At 32.4% G+C, this 14,914-nt stretch overlaps 1 protein-coding gene across 1 annotated transcript in view; it reads left to right on the forward strand.

The window, feature by feature from the left end:
• The window catches only part of CFAP47 (cilia and flagella associated protein 47), a 440,981-nt gene that overhangs the window by 76,734 nt on the left and 349,333 nt on the right, over nt 1-14,914 (forward strand). The window contains exons 19-21 of the mRNA XM_003924170.4: nt 2,166-2,243; nt 5,107-5,251; nt 6,441-6,535. Coding sequence (XP_003924219.4) covers nt 2,166-2,243; nt 5,107-5,251; nt 6,441-6,535 — 318 coding nt within the window. The remainder of the gene's footprint in view (nt 1-2,165; nt 2,244-5,106; nt 5,252-6,440; nt 6,536-14,914) is intronic.

A 14,914-nucleotide genomic window follows, 5' to 3' on the forward strand; every position in this document is an offset into this window, starting at 1 on the left:
AGGAAAGATTGTGCAAGGCTAGCATGTGTTGAGGCTTTTGAGAGAGATAGCTGAAAGGCAGACTTAAGAAACTTGAAGATTAACATGACTAGATTATACTGTTGAATGGATGATGGTGCGAAAAAAAGGTACTTATATGACCCACGTAAGTTTTAGGTCACACAGGGCCTTATCAACATTAAGAAGTTCAGGCTTTAAGAGGTAAAAGTTTTAACTATAGGGATTTCACAGTGAGATTTGCATTTTTTAGAGATCACTTTGGTGATAAAGCAGTAAGCTTGGCCCAGAAAGATTGAATGCAGAGTTATTAGTCTGGTGAAGAGATCCAGGCAGACAAACTGGTGAGAAATTGATAAATACATGGGGATTGGTGATTGAAAAGGGGTCTCACATAAATAAGATGAGGAAGTCACGAGCGAGATAAATGGTGGCAACGTTTAGAGAGAAAGAGATCAGAGTATACCTGTTAGAGGAAAATGTTTGCTTGAGTAGAAGTTATCTTTCTGATTTTAATGTAGAGATGTTTAGTAAAGAGGCAGCCACATATACATTCTGGTCTGAAGGCTAATGATTCATCTTAGGGGTGAAAGAGGATTTTTCTGCTGTCCCTCTATGGGTCCAGATGTTTATAAGTGAACCAAATATATAATTGAGAAGTTGGAGTGGTAAAAGTTGAAAGAAATGGAATGTAGGAAAATATAGAGGATAAAGGTGAGTTGGGGATGATTGGGGGAATATTACACATCACAGGTTTGAAAGTCTATGTGATATGCGACATCTAGGAACTGTTGTCTTTGAAAATGAGTGAGAAAGCAAGGGTGAAGGGAGTTGTAAAAATGAGACAGGTGAATGAATTTATGATTTCAGAGGTTGTGCATTTATGAAGAGTAATGTTGTCAGTGGTGTAGTTTAAGTCTCTAGAGATGAAAATGTCAGGAGACCAGTGGTCTAGGGTGGTTAATAAGCTATGACATCCAGGAGTTTTGGATGAATAAGGAATGTTTGGGCGGTGAGTAAAAGGCAGCCATAGGGAGTTGAGACTTGTGTATGGGGTTTATTAATGAAGAACACGTCACTTTGTAATTTCCTCTGAATCATTAAGTTATGCTTCTTTTGATTTTAGTCAAATATGTTTTTTATGCACTATATACTCTGAATAAAATGTGGCAATCATACAAGATTATGACTATAGAAACTTTAATAAGGCTATCTAGTTGGCATATTGATTTCCCCAGTAATTCTGAAAACTGATAATTTATAGTTTATTTGCATATAACAGTATCAATGACTCTGTGGAAGAGTAAAATACACTCACTTTACTTTCTTAGATATAATATACATTTAAATTTAAATGTAGGCCTTGACTCTTTCCTGTGCTTATATAAATAAGACGTCCAGGGAATTATATTTTTGCACTTCTGAGATTTTGCTTAAACAACTGTATACTCAGATACTATATAGTTCTTATTTTGTGGAATTATACAACTAAATTCTTAATTTGTTATCTTAATTTTCTTGGAAGCAATAGAATGTTCAGGCAGGCCTTGGTTTAACTGCTGCTGCTTTCAGGTTTGTGATCTTATGAAAAAGACCAAATAGTTGGCCTCTGCAGGAGTCAGTTTCCTCTGTTTAAAATTAGGAATATTAGCAGTCGTTATCTAATAGCATGTTGAGTACCAAAAAGGAAATAATGTCTTTAGCACTGTACTTGACCCGCATACACAGCAATTTTTAGCTGCTATCATTACTATTATGGTTATTGTGCATATTCATATCTTTCTAGGGGAAGATACATACTGCAATCATTCTGTTGTTTGTTTTTCTAAAAATTTTGAATAATGCTTTGAAATTAGATAAATAAAAATTGTACTGCAGGGAGTGGCAATAAAGTTTAGTTGAGTAGGTAGAACTCTGCATTCAAATTCACAAACCATCAGCCAATCACCTTTATGGTGATTCTAAGGGGTTAAACACTCACTTTTCTTAGGAATATCAATTCTGCAAAACTAGAAATGTGATGACAATTAACAGAAAAAATCTTGTGCATTTATAATATGTTACTATTATTTAAATGAAAAAATGTTATATGAATGTCAGGTGATACTTTAGCAACTTATGATTATATTTTAATGTGGTATCTACATTTTGTATTTCTCCTAAATCAGATTGCTATTCATCATGCAAATCTTATCGACCTTAGGATTGGTGGAACTGCTGAAATTGCTGATATAGAAATCAGTCCTGTGAGTATGTTACTTATTTGTGTGATGAAACTCTTGAGTGTGGTGATTTTTATTTGTTATGTGTTTCTAGTTAGTCCCTTTATGTTTAAAAATATTTTCCAATATATGATTTTTAATTAAAAGTTACTATATGTAAAGTTAAAAATTAATATATGTCATATAAATGTTAGTGATGAAATAGAATATTGAATGAAAGTTTAGGAATTTACCACTAAACAAAAGTATCAGAACACTACCAGTACTATTGAAATCATCTTCATTATGATACTGTCCCTTATAAGAGATAACCACTTGTCTAAAATGACACCACATAAATATAAATATGAATGCTTTCATTGTTTGTTATTTAGTTCCTTTGTTTTTGAGCTTTATAACAAAGATGTACTATTTGTAGCCTTGGTGAGTTACTTTTACTTAAATATTGTGTTTACAACATTCATTTAAATGGTGTGTAACAGTATGTTAATCATCGTCATATTGCATAGCAGTTGTTTCTGTAGACAACTATAATTTACATGCTTTTTCAGTTGTTCATCCCAATACGTGTTTCTGGTTTTTTTTTTTTTTTTTTTTTTTTTAAATACAAAAACTGGTTCCCTGTAGCTGTGAACATTCATATGCATATCTTCTGGGGTAGAGGTTCTCTAGGAATGAGTTATTGAGACATAGAGTTATGCGTGTGTTTGACTTCACAAGATTATTTCTAAAATTTCCTCTCTGATTTCCATTGCTCCAAATTCTATTATTCTACAAGTTATATTGTCAGATTTACATTTTGCCAATCTATTGAGTATAAAATGATACCTCACTGTGGTCTTGATTTGCATTTTCTGAACTAGAGTCACATTTATTTTTGAATTACTGTATGTGCCCTGAGAAATCGTAATTCTAGAGTTGATAAAATGCACACACACACACACACACACCACTTTTTTGTTGTTATTCTGGCCAGTCCTTTAGGAATTAGATCTAGACATACCTATTCAAAGAAACTTTTGGTTCTTCAAAGTAGGGCCCCTCCATTGTGACATTTATAAGGCATTACAAACATCTTATGCCCTGGGAACATCACCATCAGAGCAGTTGTCATATTATTTGGGGGTTGTTTGTACTTTTGTTTTTTTCTCCCACTAGTAGTGTTAACACATATCACCATACTTGTGGGGAGCTAAACTGAGGAGAAACTGATGATGAAGAGGTCAGCTGACTGCCTCAGGTAGGGGGCTCACTGCTGGTCTGCATTTAAATGGCATCACCAAAATTCCAGTGTATGGCTTTAACTTATGCTTTTATAACCTTTCTTTATTCAATGATGAAGGCATAGGTTGTCCAAGACTGTGTGATTCCTGGAGATTAAACTCTGTAATATCCGGAGTGGTTATTTTTCCATTACTATGGTATCCTTCCTCGAAAAATATTAGACAGTTCTGAGTCTTTTATCACTTTATTTTTTCATCCTAAAGTCATTTTTGGCATGCTTTACGTGTTATGCTATAACTGAATAATTTATAGGATGTTACATTAATATAGTTTATCAATATGCCCTTATAGGATTTTAGACATAGCTGAGATTTAAAAATAATATTCACACATCACTAGATATTTTTAGCAAAATATTTATTAACTATACCGTAAGGGATATGGCACTGACTATGTGCCTTAATAACAATTAGGATATTTTGTTCAAATGAGCACATATTCAATGCTCATTTGCATATATGCTCAATTTAATGGTATAAGAAGAGTGATTATTTTTACATATACAAAACATCAAACTTTCATTTTCCATTTTGAATTTTACAAATTTCACATATACAACTGGGTTGACATTTTAAATGAAACAAATAGTAGCCATTCTACCTTCATATGGAATTTTTCTCAATATTAGGATGCTCTTGTCTCAATCTCCTTTAAATGTTATATGTAATTCTTTTACTAAGAAACTCCATGTTATTTTAGTAACTCCACTACAAGGAGGAATTCTAAAGAGTTTTGTGGTATAAGTACATGCCTGGGCTGTGAGCTACAGTTCAGATACACTTAATAAAAATTCCTTGTTTATTTAAGGTAGATGTCAGATAGGTGCTAGGGATACAAAAGTGAATTACAATAAGGTCCAGTAGAAGAGACATATAAGAAAATAAATAAATAAATGAATTATGTGATCTCATAATGTAAGTAAATATAAGAAAGAGAATTGGTCCTGAGCACAGCGTGATTAATTGTGGTTTATCCAATTGAACTTTTTGTAATATTTTATTAGGCAATTGCAAGTTATAGAAAGGCTTTCCTGACACAAGGGACACTAAAAGGGTGAAGACAGAAGGGTGAAGCAGCAGATGTTGGTTGGGAATGCCCTCATACAGCTTGCTGAAATATTAAGTGATAGGGTGAGAGTGGAGCTAGCTGAAGCTGGAACATGAGGCAGCAGAAGGCCATGGTGAGCTTTATGAGACCTGCTAATGAGCTTGGACATGGTCCTGTAGATCGTGAGAAACCATCAAATTTTTTAAAAAATGTGATGTGATCAAATTCTTAATTAGTTTAAATATGGATTCGTTATAAAGGGGAGAGTTTGAGAAAGTAAAAATCTAGAAACTAGATGAAAAATGATGTTTTACTAATTTCATACACTTACAATATGGAGAAGAGGTGAAGAAAGGGAAAGAATTAATAAGATTTATTAACTCATTACATATAGGAGGCATATAGGAGGTGGGGAAGAGGAAGGAAAATGTGACTAATTTTTTATAGAGTTTGCTTTGCAGTTAATAATTTCGTTGATAAACATAACATTGCAAGTTTTAGTTTGTATTTTCATAAACTATTATTATATTTTCTAATTATATTTTTAAAATTTTAGGAAGTAATTAAATTCACTGGCGCCTATGTTGGTGGTACGCAGATTATTCCATTTGTAGTAAAAAACAAAGGTGTAACACGTGCCAGAGTGGAGTTTAATCTAAAAGACTTTCCAGATTTTTCAATGGATCTTAAAGACAAATCAGGTATATGTTTTGTACTATAATGGTATCATTGTAAAAGGAAAACAGTTTTAAATTGCCCTGTGGTATAATTTCTAAAAATAATACAATCAGGGGCAGTTATTCCTAAATGTTTTTAAAGACCACTGCATGTTTTTCTTACACTCTGTAACTTATCATGGTTTTATTTGTTGAAATACATCATTAATATCAAAAACACTTTGGTAATACATGAAATGTAACCATTCTTATTAGTGGGTTAAATATGGTAAGTTTACTACATTGTATATAAGTATATGCCTTAAATGAACATAAAATTATGAATCATTTTAGTTGCCCAATAATTTTAGATAAATGTCTTTGGGGAGCTATCTGTATATGTTTGCTCATGTATTAGGTATCTTTAAGTTAAATTAGAGTTAAACAAAATATGAATTTTTATAAGTGCATTTTATCTGTTTACTTCATGGGTTGTCAAAATAAGACCTATGGGCTAAATATGACCTAACACCTGTTTTCATAAATAAGATTTTATTAGAACATGCACAGACCCATTTGTATAATGCTTATGGCTGCTTTTATGCTATACTGGCAGAGTTGAATAGCTGTGATAGGAACCATATATCTCACAAAGCTTAAAATATTTACTATCTGGATTCTCACAGAAAGTTTCCTAAACATTGCTTTAATTATATGTTATTCATTAAATATTTGTTGAATCCCAATTACAGGCAAGATAGTAGAGTTTAGGTCCATAAAAATAAGTAAGACATCTTACATATCCTCAAAAAGTGAACAGTAAGTATATCAGTGAGGTAATGGATATGCATTTATATTATTTATGAACTCTTTGAGGCATCAAAGGAGATCTCACTCTTCCCTGATCAATTTTCACTGGAAAGGGAGGCTCCTAGCTGTTCCAGGCACTAAGGTTTAGTCAATTATTTGACCCTTCCCTTTAGTCCTATTTATATTCATCTGAGTATGACTGTAGCATGCTTCTTGAACTTTGGAATTATGTTTTAATGAGTACCCTGTCACTGTTTTGCTGATTGAATGTATATTTGTTCCACGTATAGACATCAGTTTTGGTAATTAGAATCTTGGTATTTAGAACAATTCTTTACTCTGCATCTTCAAATAGCCCTGCACAAATATTTCAGAAATTGTTTTTTGATTGTTATGAACGTATGTACTTTTTCATCTCTTACAGAGGAATTTAAAAACCCTGCATTTCCTTATATATATTCTTTGGAAATAGAGGAAAATACATCTCTGGAATGTAGGATGTCATTTTCCCCTAAAGAAGTAAGTTTTCTGTTTTCTATTCCTCATATTACTGTAATTACGGGTAATCCTAACCAATAACCTATTAAAGATCACTAAAGATCTATTTGTAGAGGGTTTTCCTTTCTGATTTTTAAGCATGCCTGTATATAACTTAATTTAGTTAAATGATTACTGGAGGGTTTGGCTTATGCCACAGAGTGTCTCAAGAGGAGCAGAGGGCATGTACAGGGGACCTATGATTGTATGGTCTTTGTTATACGTTCTGGAAAATTCAAAATATTACACATTTTGAAGGACACTAAAGTTTTGGCTAGCTAAAAAAATCACTTATATTCTAGGCAGTTGGTGCTTTCTACTTACATTTGAATGGCGTATGGTCGTGAACCACTACCTGAAATTATCAAAGACATGTTGTGAAGATTTAAGAGGAGTTGCTATGATATTGGCTCCTTTTATATTGTACCCCTTGTAATTTAGTGATTTAAAGACAAAAATAAACAGACAAAAACCTATTCTGAAATGTGCCCAGAAGGAAGAGATACCACTGGTCAGGTTTCAGGAGCCAGCTTTAGTAGGCTTTTGCTGCATAGATTCTCTGACAGAAGTACCCAAGGAGAGAGCTTCTCTCTACGTATGATGTGAAAGTGCATATTGCTGTATCATTCCAAGCAGGAATCAAAATTCTATCTGGGAATCAAAGAATAAGATTCTTATGTCAAAACTTTCTTTTTAAATATTCAAACATAGCTAGATTGATTCTCCTGAATAGGTATAGAATAGAACTAACTGAAAGTAACTCATAACAACAAAATTGTCTTGAATGCTACTAAATACGATCTTTAATAATCCAATTTTTAGTAATGTTATTTTTACTAGATTAAATTTTATTTTAGGAGCAATGTAAGCTGTTAATTGGCTTTCAGGTGAAAAATAAAGTTTCAGAACAAGTTTAGATATTAGAAAATGATAAAGATTAATTTTGCTTTTTTTATGTTCAGTACTTCAGTTGAGATAAGTTTTATAGGTTTTGTGTACATATGATTCACATGACATGTTATTGGCTACAAGTTCATTCTTTTGTCTATTCTTGTATTAAATAAGCATAGTAAAGGAAGTAGTAAAGGTTGCTTTTCTGACATCAAAGCACATTAAAATCCTTTTATCTTATATATAAGATTAGGTGTACTCAGATGTGTTATACTGTTCATTTTCCATGGATTTGGTGTGAAGTAATTATTCATCTACATTCATGAACAGTGATATTTCGGTAGATAACAGTCCAGCAAGGTTATCAAGAAAAAAATATTTGATTTTTAGAAAATCATCTTCAGTATATTTATTTGGCCTCATTTATGTTATCAAATATCAGAAACTAAATTTTATTTAGATTTTCCTATTATCTTTTCAGCAAAGAATTTTGCAGTACACAAAAATATTGTCAAACTATCTATTGAATAATACAATCTCTAATTTGTTTATTTAATTCAGACAAACAGTGTAATTAACAAGGTACTTTGGATAATTTCAGAGAATGTTTATCTTTTTATTTTTGCGGCATTCTAATATTTTTCAAAGGCTACTCTTCTTTTTCATATCCTATTTACAAATGTTGCCAGCATCAACTTATATTTTAATCTTAAATATCAATGATCTTCGCTTCCTGATTATTAAAGTTTATTGCCAAATTTAAGTGGGGAACTTTGAAAAGCAGAAAGAAAAATGGCTCTTTAAATTCTAATACTTAATAATGGCCAGAGGTGATATTTTGGCATACCTGTATTTCTCTTTGTCTCCTCCTTCTCTGTACTCATATTTCTACATTTGTATTTCTTTCCAAAGAATACTTTTTGAGTTATTTTAACCTATATTTTTTTGTACTGATTCTATCAATTAAAATGCAATGAATGGCTTTCTGTGTCCTTAAGTATTCCAAAAACAATTTAATTTTATAGGGATAATGCATTGTATTACCTTATGGCTATGCTATGTCAGGGTCATTTAACTAATTCCTTTCATTGTACACTTAGGATTTCTCCTCTCTATTGGCTCTTAATAATACTGTTTTTAAAAAGTTCTTGTAGATAAATGTTTGGTTTCACATTATGCATTTTTACTGTGTATTACTAGAAGTTGAATACATAAGTCCAAATCTATGCACATATTTTGGGCTTTCAATATGTATTGTCTAATTGCTCTACAAAATGGCTGTATCAGTTATATTATTGACCATTTTTCAGTGTACAAATTTCCTATTTCTTCATTCAATTTATTTCCACATAGAATTGTTTTCTTAATTTCATTTTTCGGTTGTTCTCTTCAAGTGTACAGAGAAGCAATTGATTTTCAGCATTGATACTGTGTTCTGCAACCATGTCGAACTCATTTAGTAGTTTTAATGTTAATGGATTCCCTAGAATTTTATTTTTTTAAACTTTTAAGTTTGGGGGTACATGTGCAGGTTTGTTATATAGGTAAACTGAGTCATGGGGATTTGTTTTACAGATTCTTTCATCACCCAGGTATTAAGCTTAGTAACCATTAGTTATTTTTTATGATCCTCTTCCTCCTCCCACCTTCCATCATCTGATAGGCTCAAGTGTGTGTTGTTCCCCTCTATGTGTTCATGTGTTCTCATCATTTAGTTCCCACTTGTAAGTAAGAGCATGTGGTATTTGGTATTATGTTCCTGTGTTAGTTTGATAAGTATAATGACCCCTAACTCTACCGATGTTCCCACAAAGGACATGATCTCATTCTTTTTTATGGTGGCATAGCATTCCATGGTGTATATGTACCACATTTTCTTTATCTAGTCTACAGTTGAAGGGCATTTAGGTTGAGTCTATGTCTTTGCTATTGTGAATAGTGCTGCAGTGATCATATGCATTCATGTGTCTTTATGGTAGAACGATTATACTTCTTTGGGTATTTACCCAGTAATGGGATTGCAGTGTCGAAGGGTAGTTCTGTTTTTAGGTCTTACAGGAATTGCCACACTGTTTTTCCACAATGGTTAAACTAATTAGACTTCCACCAACAGTGAATAAGCGTTCCTTTTTCTCCTTTCTAGCACTGTTAGTTTTTGACTTAGTAATAGCCATTCTGACTGATGTGAGATAGAATTCTCCATATATAGTAATATGTCATCTGTAAATAGAGAAAGCTTTAATTCTTCCTTTCTATTCTGGATACCTTTTACTTTCTTAGTATCTAATTTCTAGAACTTTTAGTGCAATGTTGAATAGAAAAACATCTTTGTCTTTTTCCTGGAAGCATATCTTTTAGACCTTTAAATATAAATTTAACAATTGTTTTCTTTTTTTAAAATTTCCTTTATTAGGTTGAGGAAGTTCCCTTCGATAGTTTGTTGAGTATTTTTATCTTGAAAGACCTGGATTTTGTTAATTTTATTATCCACTTTGATGGCCATGTTTTTGTTCTTTATTCTACTAATATGGTTAATTATATTGATTGAGTTTTTAATGTTAAACCAACCTTGCATTGTGAAATAAATTTCACTAGATCATAAGATATAATTCTTTTTATATATTGCTGAATTCAATTCCCTAGTATTTTGATAAAGGTTTTTGCATCTATACTTATAAGGAGTATTGGTCTATAGGTTGTAAGTCTTATTTTTTTTCTTGTGATATCTTTGTTTCAAATATCAGGCTAATATTGGCTTCTTAGAATGAATTACAAAATGGTGTCTCCACTTCTATTTTGGCAGTATTTGTGAATGATTGAATTAATTATTTAAATTGGTGTTATAGTTCATCATTAAAGTCATCTGGTCCTCAGATTTAAATATATATATATATATATACACATATATATATTTTAAAGTAGGTATTGAGGGGACATACCTCAAAATAATAAGAGCCATCTATGACAGACCCACAGCCAACATCATACTGAATAAGCAAAAGCTGGAAGCATGCCCCTTGACAACCAGCGCAAGACAAGGATGCTCTCTCTTACCACTCGTATTCAACTTAAGCCCTGGCCAGAGCAATCAGGCAAGAGAAAAAAAATAAAGGGCATCTAAATAGAAAGTCAAATTGTCCCTGTTTTCAGATGACACGGTTCTATATCTAGAAAACCTCACAATCTCAGCCCAAAAGCTTCTTAAGCTGATAAACAACTTTAACAAAACTCCAGGATACAAAATCAGTGTACAAATCACTAGCATTTTTGTGGGGTGGAGACAGAGTCTCACTCTGTCACCCAGGTTGGAGTGCAGTGGAATGATCTCAGCTCACTGCAACCTGCTTTAAGCAATTTTCCTGCTTCAGCCTTCTGAGTAGGTGGGAAAACAGGCGTGTGCCATCATGCCTGGCTAATTTTTGTGTATTATTTTAGTAGAGACGGGGTTTTGCCATATTAGCCAGGCTGGTTTTGAACTCATGACCTCAGGTAATCTGCCCGCCTTGGCCTCCCAAAATGCTGGGATTATAGGCATGAGCCACTGCACCAGGCCAAAAATCACTACCAGTTTTATAAACCAACAACCGAGCCAAGAGCCAAATCAGGAATGCAATTTCATTCAGAATTGCTACAAAAAGAATAAAATATCTAAGAATATAGCTAACCAGGGAGGGATATTTCTTCCCAAAAGAAGAGAAATGTGTATTCACATCCATACAAAGACTTTTATGTGAATGCGCATAGCAGCATTATTTACAATAGCTTAAAAGTAGAAACAACCCAAATGTCTGTCACCTGATAAATGGATAAACACAGTGTGGTATAACCGTATGCTAGAATACTCTTTGGCAGTATAAAGGAACAAATTGCTGATATGTGCTGCTCGATAAATAAACCACAAAAATGTTATTTTAAGTGAAAGCAGCTAGATACAAGAAAATACCTTTCGTATAATTCCATTTACGTGAAATTTCCAGACAATTTATAGAGCAGATGAGTGATTACCTGGAGTTAGGCAAATTGGCATAAAGAAGCTCTTGGGGGTGATGGAGACATTGTAAAACTTAACTGTGGTGATGGTTGCACAATTCTATAAATTTACTAAAAACCATTTAATTGTACCATTTGGTGAAATATATCTCAATACAGCAGTTAAAGGTATAAAAAAAGTTATTAATTTAATCTGTGATAGGCCTGTATTTATTAAAATTTTCTATTTCTTCTTGAGAAGTTTCATCTAAGTTATCTAATTTATTGACATACATGTATTACTGGTGTTATTCCTTTTATTTCTGTAAGGTAGGTAATGGTTCAGTTCCTTCTTTCATTCCTGATTTATAAAATTGAGCCAGCTCTCTTTTTATCTTGGTCAGCATATCTAAAGGTTAGTCTGTTTTGATAATATTTTCAAGATCTAACTTTTGGTATTTCTGATTTGCTGTATTATTTTTAATTCTTGATTTCATTCATTTCCATGTTATCCCTTATTATATATTTTTTCTGTTTGATTTGATCTTCTATTCTTATTTTTAATTGTGGAATGTTAGGGCATTGATTTGAGATATTTCATTTTTTTAAATACAGGTTTTACACCTACATACTTTCCTCTAAATACTGTTTTACATTTATCACAAAAGTTTTGATGTGTTTTATTTTCATTTTTACTCGTCAAAATATTTTGCAAATTCTCACGTAAGTTGTTTTTGACCTATTAGTTATTTGGTGTCTCTTGTTTAATTTCCACATACTTGTGCATTTACCTAGTTTGTTTGTTATTGCTTTATGATATAATTCCCTTATAGTTAGAGAACACAATTTATTTTATTTAAATCACTTTAAATTTATTGCAGCTTGTTTCATGACATTCTATGTAGGTTATTTAACTATGTTGAAGTAAGTCTGCAACAACTAGTTATTACATCTGGATGTGTATGTATGTGTTTGTGTATGTGTGCACATGTGTCCAATGGTGAAAGGAAGAGAATGCTGATTATTTTTAAAATAAACTTTGTAATATTGTTTTTTCAAACGTGTTTTATGATGCTGATTTTTAAAAATCCTCTAAATAAAAAGAAACAATACTTTTCTGAGAAGTTAATATTCTGATAAGTTATATCATTCTCCTATATAATGTCTATATCTTACATGTGCATAGAAGTATGCCAACACACACACACACACACACACACACACTGTTTTAACAAGAAAAAAAAAAGCCTCAATTTTGTGCAGTAATTTATAGGTTTTTAAAATTATGTTAAGGCCAAGTTTATATATTTTTCTAATAAGTCTATATTGTGATTTTATATTTTCATATCATTGAAATATATATAAAATATTTTACTTCAGGATCATTGAAGATTAGAAAAATCTATAATGCAGTTTAAGTATCTTACATGACTTTTTGGAGAATGTATTGTATACAATATATTTAGATAATAGTTCACTAACAGCAATTTAAAAAGTTCTAAGTATTTTTTAATGTTTAGGATTCTAGAAATTGATTATAAAATTAAAATTAATTTTATGTATTTAAATTTCAATGGCGTGCCACACTTTGCTTGGATTCTGAATCATTCTACATTAACTGTGTATTTTAAAAGAAGATTTACTTAGTGTGTTGGAGTGTAATTCACTTCAACAATGAGAAGAACATATAAAATCCCGCAGAGAAAGCACACCCTTTGAGAATTTGTTCTATAAATTTGTGCCAGTAAGGCAAATTGATTATCTACTTTCCAGTTATTTCAAATGTCCTCCACTATATTTATTGCTAGGTCTAAGTTGTCTGTCTTTGCACATGTGTTGAAATATAAATAGCAAATTGATGCTCTCTCGGTTGACCTATGTAGCAGGAAAATGTGAAATCAACAATACACGATTGATTTATTGTTTGTTGTAGACCTTTCTTTCCTACACTGCACCAGGTTTGAGCACAAACTGAAATGCTAGTAGTCAATTGCAGTTGTATTTGGCATCCTCAAGTGGATTTGTTTATTTACTGTAAGTCACTCCTGTGGGCTACTAACATGTCTTCTTGGCCAATATATAGAATTGTACTTCCCTATATGGTAGTCATATGTGTGGCTATTTGAATTAAAGCTTAAATGTATTAAAATTAAGTCCAACAAAAATGTTTCTTCATCACAATACTTACATTTCAAGTTCTGTAGATTCACATGTGGCTATTTTACAATGCAGAGCTTTTTTTTCATGACAGAAGGTTGCATTGGACAGCACTATCATTATTATAGATCTTTCCCTATTATCACTCTTACTTTTCCTGCTGCTTTGACCCAAGTTTTGCCCTGAGGCATAGGCTAGTTAATTTTCAGTGGCTTAGTTACTCTTCAGCTCTTTGCAACTTTCACTTTTGCTGCTCTGTATTTTCCCTGCAGTTTTTGAATGTGAGGGAGGATTGTTCACCTTTTTTTCCCCCACTACCCTTGATCTGTGATTTAAGGATATGCAGAACCTTGGGTAAACCTTTCATAATAGTTATTCTAGATTTACAATCATTCTTACAGGAAGCTAAGAATAATTCCTCAAGGATTAAAGGAAAGGACATTTGAATGACACCTATTCCTTTTCAATTCATAAACATGTCTCTACCAACACAGGACTGGGTCCTGAAATCTGACTTCATTAGAGTATCCTTTTAAATTTGAGATATTCCTGTCTTTGAATGACAATATTTGGGAAATCACTTAAAATAGCACTTATCACAAAGCGTTCAAAGTTTTTCTTCCTCATTGAATACCTCAGTGATTTTATAATGATAGGGCTTGTCTTTTCTTTCAGTGTGTCACTTCATTTCTGTATAAAAGATAAGCCTTGTATTCTTGCAGTTTTGTTGAAGGGAAAAGACTTCCATGGGCAAAGAACTCATGGAACCTCCTAATTTGGCATTCTGTGTAATTATAGACCTACTTTGGCTAAAAACACATTTTATGCAATTATGTGTGAAGATGTCAGTTAAGAGAAGACAAGTCTATGACTTTTCACCTATACTTACTTGATAATCAGAGAAGACAGGCATTAACCCTCAGCCTTGTGAATTCACTACACAGTTTTAGAAAAATTGTATGTTTCAGGAAGGAGAAAGTCTTCATACTTAAAAGATACAGTTAAAGGCTGAGATGAGTACATTGAATTATCTTGATAATTACCAACGGTCATTATCATTGACAGTCACCAACAATCATCAACAAAAACAGCATCAAACATTTTAAAATAAAGCCCTCAGTCTGGTCCTGTGTTAAACCTATCCTGTAACTTCAGCTTTCTACTCTTATAATCCCTAACTTTGGAACCCAGCACTAGTCCCAAAGACAGACAGTAAAGGCTCAAGCCCCAGTAACTGTCAGAACTCAATTCATCATGACTCAGATTCCTCTTTATTTCAGTTGTTCTCCAAAAGTGGAGCATCCTGTGAATAACTTCTCTTTCCTGTCAGCTCTGATTCCTTTC

This window comes from Saimiri boliviensis, chromosome X (genome assembly GCF_048565385.1).
Source record: "Saimiri boliviensis isolate mSaiBol1 chromosome X, mSaiBol1.pri, whole genome shotgun sequence".
Classification (NCBI taxonomy): Eukaryota; Metazoa; Chordata; class Mammalia; order Primates; family Cebidae; genus Saimiri; species Saimiri boliviensis.